This window comes from Equus przewalskii, chromosome 6, assembly GCF_037783145.1.
Source record: "Equus przewalskii isolate Varuska chromosome 6, EquPr2, whole genome shotgun sequence".
NCBI classification, from domain to species: Eukaryota; Metazoa; Chordata; class Mammalia; order Perissodactyla; family Equidae; genus Equus; species Equus przewalskii.
In genome coordinates this window covers 3084601-3097070 of record NC_091836.1, presented here as the reverse complement: position 1 = coordinate 3097070, position 12470 = coordinate 3084601, and the positions used below count along the sequence as shown (strand labels likewise).

General features: G+C 66.7%; 1 protein-coding gene across 2 annotated transcripts in view; it reads left to right on the top strand.

Moving 5' to 3' along the window:
* The window catches only part of SH3GL1 (SH3 domain containing GRB2 like 1, endophilin A2), a 29781-nt gene extending 17524 nt beyond the window's left edge, over positions 1-12257 (top strand). The window contains exons 2-10 of one of the 2 annotated variants that reach the window (XM_070622606.1): positions 6986-7054; positions 7177-7249; positions 8161-8304; positions 8724-8857; positions 9105-9263; positions 9551-9654; positions 10354-10478; positions 10624-10680; positions 11019-12257. In XM_070622606.1, the coding sequence (XP_070478707.1) occupies positions 6986-7054; positions 7177-7249; positions 8161-8304; positions 8724-8857; positions 9105-9263; positions 9551-9654; positions 10354-10478; positions 10624-10680; positions 11019-11332 (1179 nt within the window). In that variant the 3' untranslated portion in view covers positions 11333-12257. The remainder of the gene's footprint in view (positions 1-6985; positions 7055-7176; positions 7250-8160; positions 8305-8723; positions 8858-9104; positions 9264-9550; positions 9655-10353; positions 10479-10623; positions 10681-11018) is intronic. The other variant, XM_070622605.1, reaches the window with a different exon arrangement.
* The last annotated feature ends 213 nt before the right edge of the window (positions 12258-12470 follow it).

Here is a 12470-nt window from a genome sequence, read left to right as displayed (position 1 = left end):
CTCTCATGTCGGCCCTGGAGGAGGCTCGGGTGCTGGCGCTGGGGCCTCACCGCCTGCGCAGCGGGGTCAGGCCTTAGGACCCTGTTACATCTCGGGGAGCTTCGTCATCAGGCTCATGAGTGATTGTCTTCCCTCTGCCGGTGCCACTTCCTCTCCAGTCCCTTCCTTCTGATGGCCTGTTCCCACTTTGTCCCAGCACCCGTGCGGCATCCAGCTCCAACTCTCGGGTGAAGCCATGTGCTTCGAGAGGATGGCCCCCTCGTTTGGACGGCGTGGCCAGGCAGTGGAGGGGCGGCCGGGGCTGCCCGGGGCTGCCCAGGGCCTTCAGCTCACGCCTTTCCAGGTAGCATTTCTCTCCCCGCGCCAGCCCGGGAGCTCATTCCCAAGCTCGAGGCACCAGGCAGTCCTGAGAGGCACCGGTGCCGGGACGCGGGTGGCTGTGCCAGCCTGCGAGGGGACGGAAACGGCCAGCCATGCAGGAGGCATAAAACCACGGGGTGTAGACTGCGAGAGGCCAGGTCTGACCAAGGCCTCTCACCAGGCTCCTCTCCTCTGGCTGGGAAACCCCGTAGCTGGCTTGTCCCCACAGCCTGGGGACCTGAGAGGTTCTGCTCCCGAGCCGGTATCCCAGCCACCAGCCCCAGGCCTCCCTCCCGCTGAGAGATCCCTGGCCATCCAAGGCCGCCCTCCTTTTGCTGCCAGCACTCAGTGTCCCGTGAACCCCTGACACATGGCGCACGTGAGAAGTCGCTTCCGCGGCCTTTCCCTGATTGGCCCTTCTGCCGCTACGCTCACAGACTGCCCCTTAAGGAGCGTGCAGCCTTGATTGCTGCGAGGAGAGCAAATGTGTGCCCAGAGGCATGTGCCAGCAAATCCAGGGAAATCTCGGAATTCCCCCGCTGCCCAAGGCAAGCCTGACTTGTCAGGACACTTCCTTCCTTGACGGATTCCCAGTCAGCTCACAACTGGGTGTAAAGAGCTGTGAGGGGTCTGGTCTGTCCCCTGGCTGCCAGAGCCTTCTGTCCCCGTCCCCGCTGACCCATCCCCTCGGGCGAGGAGTGGATTTCTGCCCTCTGATTCCTCCACGTCGGGGACGAAGGGTCACAGGGCACAGCTGCTGTTCCGGTGGCCCCTCTCCCGAGCCCCTCAGGTGGCAGCACAGCCCCACGACCCTGGCCTTTCCTCTCAGAGCCGCGTGGGCGCTCGGAGCAGCCTGGAACCGGAGCCCCAGCCCCGCCAGCCAGCATTTCATGACCGAGCGGCTCAGGGGGGCCCAGGCTTTGGACGTCGTCCCGGGTATCCTGGTGACACGGGCCGCTGAAGGTTTCCAGCCCAGAACAGACACAGGGAGAGCAGGAGGCGTCAGGGTGGCTGGCGCACCCGGCACGCTGCCTCCCCAGGGGCCCGGGCGGAGAAAGGAGCCCCAAGATGGCCAGCGGCTTCCCGTCTCAGCCGGGCCACAGACTGGCCTGGGCTCTGCCCGTGTTGTGGACTCTGAGTCACAGGACAGAGACCGACCGGAAGGGAAACTACAGAGGGGGTTGCTCTAGTTGTGGGGCACTCGGCGCTCCAGACCTTAAGAGGCAGCAGGAGCAGAGTGGCAGTTGGAAGGGACCTAGAGGCGAACATGTCCATCCTTGTGTCCTTCCCTCCCTCCCTCTGCACCTGCAGCCATCATCCTTGTTTGGGAATTGCCCAGCCCTCCCTGGGGTCACCAGTGGCCTTTCGGGGCCTCCCGTGTCCAGCATTCTGCACATGGGTCAAGCCGACGCCTCCCCGTGGCCCTCAGAGGACCCATGCCCTTCCGGCTGGGCCCTGCCATGCCCCAGCCTCACCCGGTTCCATCACTGACGAGTCCTCCAGCACGGGGCGCGGCATGGGTGGGCGGCTCCCAGCCCCTCCTTACAGCTCCACGGCCTTTAAGTTCCCCCCCTCCCACCCCGTGGTTTCCTTTTCTGTAAAATGGGTGCCCAGTCTTCGCCTTGTTGGGAGCATGTGACAGTCAGCGACATGACACCTCCATAACGTGACACCGGTGTGGTACCTGGTACGCGGTGGGCCAGGAACAGCGGCCCTTGTGCCCCAAACCTGCGCCTCCCCCAGAACAGCCTCTGCGTCTGGCCTGGCTCCGTCTTTGGGGACCTGGCCCTTCCTTCGAGGTCCAGCTCAGACAGCTGGGCTCTGCGGCTCGCCCGCCGGGAGCCATAACCGCTGCCATTTCGGGGAGTTCGCACTGCCGTCACGTTCCTCTCTGGGTGGCTCCCTCCCAGAGGGCAGGCTCACGCCCCTTCCACACCCCTCCTGCTTCAGACCCGGCTCATCACATAACATGCGTCAGCCAGCGCTGGCCTGTGGAGCCCTCCTGACGTCGCCAAGGGGAGCCACAGGTGCTCACAGCAGAGTCTCGGGTCACAGCGCCTCAGCCGGGAGGGCCGTTCCCCGGCCAGACCCCAAGCACGGCCTGTCCAGGGCCACACGGTCACGGCAGGGCTTGGACCCTTGGCCGTCATCCATCGCCCTTTTCCATGCCAATCTCTCCAGCTCTCTGGCCGGTGCCCTCGGGCGGCTTCTCTCCTCTGCCTGGCCCTGGGCTCAGCCCTCACCGCTGAGGAGGGAGGGGCTGCTCTGTGGGGGCATGGGACCTGCCATCCTGGGACTAACAGACAGCCAGGGAGAAGGGAGGCCTGCCCCCAGACCCTCACCGGCCTGGGAGGGGAGGCCTCCGCTGGTAGCCTGGGAGGTGCTCCTGCAGCGCTGTGGTGGCCGCCCAAGCGTGATGGCTGGACGGGGCTGGAGCAGGAGCACACGGAGCACCCATCCCGGCCAGCAAGGCCCCGAGCAGCCCTTCTCCTCCCCCTGCTCCTCCCTCCCTCCCCCTGCTCCTCCCCCTCCTCCTCCCTCCCTCCCCCTGCTCCTCCCCCTGCTCCTCCCTCCCTCCCCCTGCTCCTCCCCTGCTCCTCCCCCTCCCCCTGCTCCTCCCTCTGCTCCTCCCCCTCCTCCTCCCTCCCTCCCTCCCCTGCTCCTCCCCCTGCTCCTCCCCCTGCTCCTTAATGTCTCCATTCATCAAAGCGAACTGTGTGCCCGTCAGCGAGCCACAGATCGCCCATTGACTTTCTGGTGGATCGATCAGGTTTCCCTGCTGGGACGACTCAATTACCAGGGGTGCTGTGGATGCCGCCCGGCTCGGGGCCTCGTGCTGCTCCGCTGCCCCGCGGCCGCCACAGAGATGCCTGCCCAGCACCCCCAGAACGAGCGCTGCTCCCGCCCTCGCTGCTGCTTGGCCGGCTCTGGGCGCACAGCGTCCCCTCGGCTCCTTTCGTGGACTGTCCCACGACGCGCTCTCTCCCGCATAGCGCGTTCCATGCTCCTCTCCACGGACAGCCGGAGGTCGCGAAGGCTGCAGAGCGCGTCTTTGGAAGGACAGCCCCTTCCCCGGTGGGTCTTCGCCGGCAGCACCCGCGGCCCACACGTGCGGCTGAAGTTGTGGAGGAGCTCTGGCATGGAGACCCCTCTCCGTTCCAGGCTCGCTCCCTTCCCAGGCGCCCGGTCACAGTGGCATCATCAGGCCACACGGCTCCACCGCTAATAAATGCGGGAGCCCGAACAGGCCCCCGCCTGGACCCCGCAGTCGCTTGCGGGCGTGTCATCGTAAATATGGCCGTTCAGCATCCCAGTGGGATAGGGCGCGGGGGTCAGGTATGAGGGAAGTGACCGGGACTGGGGCCTCTCGGACCCTCTCGCTGGTGAGAACCATCTCTGTGGTCTGAGCTGCAGTTTGGCCTTGGGGCCCCAGGGACCTGGGCCCCATCCGCCCTGGAGGCACCTGCAGCCTGGGGTCGGGGCAGGGCACGCTCTCCCAAAGGTTGAAGATAATACAGAGGAAGTAGCAGTCAGGCCAGACACAGGTGTGAGTCCGTCTGTGCGGGTGCCGGGAGAGTACCACCAGAGCGAGCCGGCACAGCAGGCCACGGGGCTGCAGGGGCTCTGAAGCTGGGTCCAGGTGCGGTCGCCAAAACGCGTCCGGGTGTCCACTCACAGCACGTGGGGCGTGTGAAAGGCCAGTGATACCTCCATACAGCCGTTACAACAGACAGACAGTCAGACACAGGCAGGCGAGTGCTCAGCTGTGTCACCTGGGGGCCTGGGCCGGGGCCCTCACCCATGGCCTGTCTCAGGACCCCCGCTGGGACGTTCCTTAACATGTAGCTGCCCGGCCTCCCCCAGGAGGGGCCCACGCTAGGCCCTTCGTGGGGCGCACGGTCACTGAGCGCTTGCCCGAGGCCCATGCTGTGCCAGCGCGGGAGGAGTACAGCCAGCAGCCAGGCGCGGCCTCTCCTCCTGGGCTTACACCTCGGTGCTGGACAAACGGGAAGAAGTGACACTGCCAGCAGGAAGGCACAGTGAGGGGTACGGGCAGCGCTGGGCCTGTGGGCACAGGGGAGCGAGAGCCAGGGCTGGCATCTGAGAGGTCGGGAGCCGGTCTCACAAAGACCAGAGGAGCATCCCGTGGGCAACAGCGCGTCATCTCCAGAGGCCGCTGCTGGGTCCCACTGAGTCTCCCGCAGGGACTCCCCAGCCAGGTCTCACCCAGCGGGGCCGCATGACAGCCACCATCGGGCCTGCTGCCCGTGACTCAGGCTCCCGCCCAGCCAGGGGAGCCCAGGAAGCTGTGCTCTCCAGAGGCCCGCCATCACGGTCGTGGCCCTGCGGGAGAGTGGCTGGTGGTCACCCACCGCCCTGCTGGCCCTTGGGGGCTGTGGCCACACCGTGAGCCCATGTGGGGCCCTGGCTGCCCTTTAGATGCTGAGGGGAAGAGCGGGCTTCAGTCCTCAGTCGGCTGGGCCCCGGAGGGCGCTGTGCCTCAGTTTCCCCTCATGCAGCGTGAGAACAATGAGGTTGTAGTGAGCACCGGTTAAGGGAGTGTGGGAGGCGGGCTCTGTTAACTTGGGGTGCAGACTTGACGCGTGGAGGTACTATTTCCATGGAGGCATATGCCGCTCTTGTCGGGCCCACAAACACGTGTGCAGCTTCCCTGAGCAGGACGGCAGGTCAGGGTTGTGGCCTCCCCACTGGACGGGCTACTCGTGGGCCACTGGGGTCCCCTCGGCTGGAGCAGTGTCCACACCCCCTGGGGACCCTGAGTTCAGTGCCACGGCCCTTCTGTTACTGCGGCTGACGGGCGGCTTCTTTGCCCCACTTTTTCCTTTTGGCCTCGTCGCCCTTTCTTGCACTTGTGCCAGTTGCAAGCCTGTGAGCCTTGGAGAGAAGGGACATGGGGGACTTGAGCTCAGAGCTCCCAGGCGGGAGTGGAACAGGGGGACTGGTGGGGACCCGGGTGTTTCCAGTGCAGCCTCTCAGTGCCAAGAAACAAGGATGGCCAGGGACATCGGGCCTCGTGTGGGGGCCCGAGGAGCCATCCAGAGGGCTCAGGAAGACTGAGTCCCAGCTTCCCACGGGGCCTGGGAGAGGCTGCAGGGTCCGCCCGTGCCCCCTTCCTCAGAGGAAGGAGCGGCCGTGGGCCCCGCCAGCAGGGCCTCCTCCCCGGGCGCTGCTCCCTCTCGCCGGGTGCCGTGTCCTCGTGCCCGGAACAGGCCATCCAGCCCAGGGCCTCGGCCCGGAAGGTGTGGTTTTGAGCATCGGCACTTCGGTTCCCGTCCCAGTTCCCCGGAAGTCCCCGCTCGAGTCAGGTAGCTCACTCATTTCGCTCTCTGGCGACCGCCGAATTTGAGAACGTCCTGTTTTGCCAGAATCAAAAGAAGTGAAACCGTCCCGTGAAATAAAGTGAAACGCCCAAAGCCACCTCGGGAGAGACCGGGGCTTGCCTCCCGAGTCACTGGCAGAACCGGAGGGCAGCCCCTGCCTCTCCCGCCAGGGCCCCAGAGGATGGCGCCGGGCCAGCTGCAGCCCAAGCAGCTCTGGGTGGTGACAGTCACCGCGCCTCGCACCAGCGCTGCTTCCTTCCTGTCCCCCCACTGCGGCGGGCTTCTCACCTGTGCCCCAGTCCCCTCCTGGATGCCCCGGGTGCAGCCAAGTTGAGAACCACTGATTTTCAGGGGCTTGCGCCCCCGTCCCCTCTTGACCCCTGCTGGGGACAGAGAATAGAGGCAGGCAGGCGAGGCCAATCCTGGAGTCTGTGCAGTCCCCGTGGAGGTTTAGGATGCTCGGAGAAAGGGACAGTGGTCGGAGGCGTGGGTAGCCAGTGATTACTGTGTGCCAGGCACACCCCTGAGCACGCACTCACACTCAGCAGCCCTGTGAGTCCACGCCTGCCACCCCATCATACAGACGGGTAAACTCAGGCCCAGGGAAGCCGACGGCCCAAGACCGCACGGGGAGAATGTGGTGGTCTGACTACTCCTGCAGGCTGGCAGCCACTCGGAACCCAGGAGGTGTCCTGGCGGGTGGGCAGAGGCGGCCGCTTGCCCTTGGGAAATGGAGCGTGTGCCTGTGGTTGTGCACAAGAAATTACACATGCCACCTGCTGCGCTGGGGCGCACGCGTGTCCATGTGACTGAACGTGAGAAATTGAGTGTGCAGACGGCTGCTCCAATGCGTGTGCCGGCGCCACAAGGGCTGAGGAGCGACTCCAGGTGGCACGGGCCAGGTCCCTGTTCATGCCGCCGCAGGGCCGCCTCGCCTCTCAGAGGCGCCCTGGAGGATGTGTTTTGGGGGAGTGAAGGCCCGGGGTCCCTGAGATCCCGTCTGGAGAGGCAGGAAGTCAGTGGGGAAGGGGCTTCAGGGCACCTTAGCACCATGCCCGGCACTGGACCGTGGTGCCTCCATCTGGGCGCGGCTGGCCCAGCAGGTCCCTGAGGTGTGCACGGCACCCTGTCCTGGGTTTGCAGGAGTGTGTGGGTCTGGAGCCGGGTCCTCACTCGGCCAGCCGTCGGGCCGCTGGCTGCCCCGGTCAGCGTCCTGGAGCCAACGGGATGTGCGGGGCCGTCTCTCCTCTGAGCCTCACACTCTCCCTCCTTCTGTCCCCCAGCTGGTCAGTGAGAAGGTCGGAGGGGCTGAAGGGACCAAGCTTGACGATGACTTCAAAGAGATGGAGAAGGTAATGGGAGAGGTGGTGTCCCGCCTGTCGCCTGGCACTGCGTCCCAAGCCCCCATGCCTGGCTCTGGTTTGGCCGTGGGCACCCCAGGGTTTGGAAACCCCACACGCTGCCTCTTTTACAGAAAGTGGATGTCACCAGCAAAGCTGTGGCGGAAGTGCTGGCCAGAACCATTGAGTACCTGCAGCCCAACCCAGGTAGGGGTGCAGCCAGCTGTGAGGGGTCTGCCCCTAACCTCTCAGATTGTTGTGCCAGTCAGGAATCTTCTGGTTACCAGAGCATGAAGAGGGAATGTATGGGCTCACAGAACTGAAATGTCCAGGGGTAGGTGGGTTTCAGGCATAGCTGGATCCAGGGGTCCAAAGGCTGTCCTCAGGGTCGTGCGTTTCCTTTCTGCTTCATCTGGCTGCTTCTGGTTCTCGTGGCAATCTTAGCCTCAAATCACCCTTACAGCTAATAATCCCAGTGAGAAAGAGCATCTTTCCCCCACCTGACCCATTGGACCACTTTAAACTGGGTGTCCATCCTCGGGTGGCCAGGCCCTGGCCACTCGCCCACCTTTGGAGCGTGAGGTGGGGTCTCCTCGGCTGAGAGGGAGCCAGGACCTCTCCCTGGGGAACATCCAAATGCTGGTTCCCATAGCGGGAGGCAGTGGCTGCAGGACAGGCAGCAGAACCAGCTGTGTCCACTCGAGGCCTGTGCCAGGGCAGAGCTCATGCTGGGGTGCCTGTCCCTGCCCGCCACTGCTTCTCTGAGGCGCTCCTCCCAGGCCAGGGAGGGGAGGGTCCCGGTCAGAGCCCTGCCCCAGACGAGGAGGCCCTGGGGATCCTGGGGAGCCGGTCACTTCTCCTGCCCACTGCCTGGGCTCCTTCGTGGCCCCTGAGAGCAGAGGGTAAGTCTGCTCGGGAGGGTCTCCTTGTAGCATGGCCATCAGCGGGCACCAGACCCGAGCAAGGTTCCTTATCCTGGGGAGTGCTTTAGAAGTAAATGAGTGTCAGGAGAAAGGGGGTGCCCGGGGCAGAGGGGGCAGCTGGCAGCACTGGCCCCACACAGGCCTGGCGGCTCCCCAAGAGGCCACCACGCACCCACCCGGCCTGTCCTGTTCCAGCCTCGCGGGCCAAGCTGACAATGCTCAACACAGTGTCCAAGATCCGCGGGCAGGTCAAGAACCCCGGCTACCCACAGTCGGAGGGGCTGCTGGGCGAGTGCATGATCCGCCACGGGAAGGAGCTGGGCGGCGAGTCCAACTTCGGTGAGGCCGCGGGAGGCCGGGCAGGGTGGCGGCGGGCGGGCCGGGGCGTTCCAGCACAGGCGGGCAGGACGGCGCTGCCCTCCTGCCGCTGCAGAAGTTTCCCCAGGGCCGGCTAGTGGCCCGGGTGAGGGAGGATCCGAGCGGCACCGAGTCCCCGGAAGGCTGTCCTCACCCCTGCGGGTCGGGGCGGAGGGGCCCCTTCTCCGAGCGTGGCAGGGAGCGGCTGGTTTGACCCCATCCTCGCCAGCTCCTGCCCGTGGGGCTCAGATTCAGACTTCGGGGCCCTTGTTTTGTTCTGAATTCTGGCCTCCAGGTCCCTGGGCACGGGGTGTGGGGGCCGTTTAGCAGTTGGGGGTGTCTGGCCCCCTCAGCCCCGGCCTCGTGTGACGGCCTCCTTCCCACCCCGTCCTCTCGCGCAGGCGACGCCCTGCTGGACGCGGGCGAGTCCATGAAGCGCCTGGCGGAGGTGAAGGACTCCCTGGACATAGAGGTCAAGCAGAACTTCATTGACCCCCTGCAGAACCTGTGCGACAAGGACCTGAAGGAGATCCAGGTGCGTGGGCCGTGCTTCAGACCCCTTGCAGGACGGGCAGGGGCCTGACCCTCGCGCCCAGCCCAGAGCAGCCCTGGGCCCCCTCGCTCAGACGGCGCGCCCCCTCCTGCTGGACCCCTCAACCCCCTCTGCGCACTCACAGCCGAGCCTGGGCCGGGCTTCCCGCGGGAGGGGCTGCAGGGCATTGGCACGGCCTCCCCGAGGTCCCGGGCGCTGCGGTGTGACCCTCGCCCCGCCTGTCCCCCAGCACCATCTGAAGAAGCTGGAGGGCCGCCGCCTGGACTTCGACTACAAGAAGAAGCGGCAGGGCAGGATCCCCGACGAGGAGCTGCGCCAGGCCATGGAGAAGTTCGAGGAGTCCAAGGAGGTGGCCGAGACCAGCATGCACAACCTCCTGGAGACCGACGTACGTGCCCGCGCCCCGGGAGCCGGTGCATGAGGGGGCCGGAGCGTGGCGGGCTCAGGGCCTGCTCAGGGAGTGAAGGCCATAGAGGGGGACCTGCAGGAGCAGAGCGGGTGGCAGCCGCTGAGGCCCTTCGCCTGAACTCCTCCAGCGGCAGCTCGAGGGTCCGCTGCACGGGAGGGGCCGGCCCTTGGGGCTAGAGCAGTCCCGGAAGGCTCCCTGCAGGAGGCGGCCCCGAAATGAGGGTCAGAGCGAGGGCAGCCCTCTCAGCCCTGGCTGGTGCCTTGCAGATCGAGCAGGTGAGCCAGCTCTCTGCGCTGGTGGACGCCCAGCTGGACTACCACCGGCAGGCCGTGCAGATCCTGGACGAGCTGGCCGACAAGCTCAAGCGAAGGTGAGCCCGGCCCCCTGGCCCTCCCCATGGGAGCCCCATCCCGCTCTCTGCCGGCTCAGAAAGGCCCGGGCGCCAGGCTGCCCCGAAGCCTGGTCACCCCCCTGCGCTCCTGGGCCTGCTCCTCGGGGCCCCACCTTCCAGAGCCGTGCGCTGGCTGCTGCTCACAGGCCCTGGGGGCGGGGTCCCGGGACGGAGCAGGGCCTCAGGGCGCTCGTCCTGGTACCCAAGGGAGAGGGTTGGGGGCCTAAGGGACCAGAGGTGGGACAGACAAGGCGTTTCAGAGCTGCCACCGAGCCTGAGTTGGGGGCTACCCAGGGCTGACCCTGCGGTCCCCTCCTTTCACTGCCCATCTCCCGCAGGGACACCCGGGGCTCCTCTCCCTGAGCCGCCTGGCAAGCAGTCGGCGCCCAGGGCCTGGGAGGGGAAGCCTCAGGTGGCGGGGGCCCAGTGGGGGGGGTGGTCGTGCCACCGAGGGGGCTGCAGGGCTCTGGTCGGCAGCCTCTGAGAAGCGCTGGGTTGGGAGGCTGGCCAGGGTGGAGCTGTCTGGCCTCCATGCTTCCCCGGGACCCCCCCAGGCCCTCCTCCAATGGGCCCCCCGAGTCCTGGGGCAGCAGCATAAACAGCTGGGGGGGTGGGGGGCATTCCCCGACCTTGACTCGTGAGGGTCAGGATGCTCAGGGTTGTCCCTTCCTCGTGCAGGATGCGAGAAGGCTCCTCGCGCCCCAGGCGGGAGTACAAGCCCAAGCCGCGGGAGGCCTTCGAGCTCGGGGAGCCGGAGCAGCCCAACGGCGGCTTCCCCTGCGCCACGGCCCCCAAGGTCACAGGTACGGGCCGGCGGGCGGGCTGACTGTCCCGGGCCTGGGAGCCGCACCCTCTGCGAGAGGGGCCCCACGGCCCCCTGTCCCGAGTCCCCGGCCTCGCATCCCCAGCCCTGAGCCCCCTGCCCACCTCTGCTTTCTCTGCGAGCAGGCTCATCGTCGTTCCGATCTTCCGACAAGCCCATCCGGACCCCCAGCAGGAGCATGCGTGAGTGTCCCCTCAGTGTCCCCTGCCCGCTCCTGGCCTCAGTCTGTAATCCCCCCTTCTAGTCTGTTCCAGAAGGGTCTTCCTTCTCCCCTTTTCTGGTCACAGTGAACCCTCGCTGTGCTGGGCTGTCCAGGGGGCAGCGCCTCTCTGAGCCTGGGCCTCGGCCTCCCTGAACCAGGGGCGCCCAGCCGGCTCTAGGCTCTGAGTGGCCCCCCGAGGGCTGTGGGCTTCTGGTCATTCTGTCATCCTGCTGCCCCGGGGCATCCCCAGCTCCTCCTAGGAGCGTTTGGGTGACCACATCCCTCTTGTCACCTGCCTCCTCTTGCTGACAACCCTAGGGAGCATGGCGGAAGGAGCAGCTCTCCTTGGAGGGAGCGGGGAGCAGGGTTGGGGGGCGGCCAGCGCCCCGCCAGCCGCAGGGCAGGTGGAAGCCCGGACCCTCCGCCCACCCCCAGCGCCCCTGGACCAGCCGAGCTGTAAGGCCCTGTACGACTTCGAGCCCGAGAACGACGGGGAGCTGGGCTTCCGCGAGGGCGACATCATCACGCTGACCAACCAGATCGACGAGAACTGGTACGAGGGGCTGCTGCATGGCCAGTCGGGCTTCTTCCCGCTCAGCTACGTGGAGGTGCTGGTGCCCCTGCCGCAGTGACGCGCTGCCCCGCCGTCTGCCTTCCTCTCGCCCCGAGGGGCGCCCGGCCGGCCGCGGGGTAGCAGGGCCGGAGGGCCGCCGGGAGGCGGGCACCCTGTTTACACTAGCGCCCTCCCATAGGGGTGGGGGCCGGCTGGGCAGCGTTCGTCCTCCCGCTACCCCGCCAGCCGCCCCGGGAGGGGCTGACACTACGGTGCTCTCAGAAACACTAACCTCCCCCCGCCCCTCCAGGGCCTGGGCACTTGGCTGGGCCCTTCCCTCACCCATCCGCCGTCCTCTCTTCCCGGCCCGCCCGGGATCGGATGTCTGCCTGGGGCGGGCACCCTGTCTCTCATTCCCCACCACACCCCCTCCCAGGCCGCCTCTGGGAGGCCTCACCCCTTCCCTCAACCCCACACCAGAGCCACCGCCCCCCGGCTCCCGCCCACAGGGTGCCCCCCCCAAGCACACGGAGCGTTTCTCTCGGGCACGAGCTGCCCCCACACCGACGCCCCACACGGGACCACGGGGCCCCAGCCTCCACTCTGCGAAGGCCAAGCACAAAGGCTCTGAGGAGCCAACGTCCCCACACCCCCGGCTGCTGGGGCCGCGCTGGGGGAGGGACCTGGGTGCCCACCCCCATCAGCAGCGGCCCTGGCCGTCTCCTCCAGACCAGCAGGGCCCGGCCCACACCCGCTTTCCCTCTTGCCTAATCCAAAAATTGGCTAAACGGGGCCCTCAGGCCTGGTTCACATTCCCCTCGGGGGACCCAGCAAAGCCCCCAGGACATCAGGCTGTGCTTGTCCCCAGGGCCCCCTCGTGGCTATTACGTGGGGAAGCATGGATGTCCCGGCTGAGACGAGCAACGTGGCCTCCGTCACAGTCTAGGGCGGATTGAAATGTAATCCCGATTTTTTTAAAAAAGTATTAAATGTCTCTTTCTACAGCCGCTTGCCTGGTTGTGGTACAGGGCAGGCCCTCCCGAGGGTCTCTGGTCAGGGCAGGCCTGACCCCAGGCTGCCCCCAGTGTGGGCATCCGCCCCTCAGGGAGCCCAGGGTGGGAGGGGGCCGTCATCTGTCCTCTGCACCAGCGTGCCAGTATGTCCCCACACAGGGCTGCACCAACAGCACCCTCTCCTGCACCCCGTGTGGCCGGGGT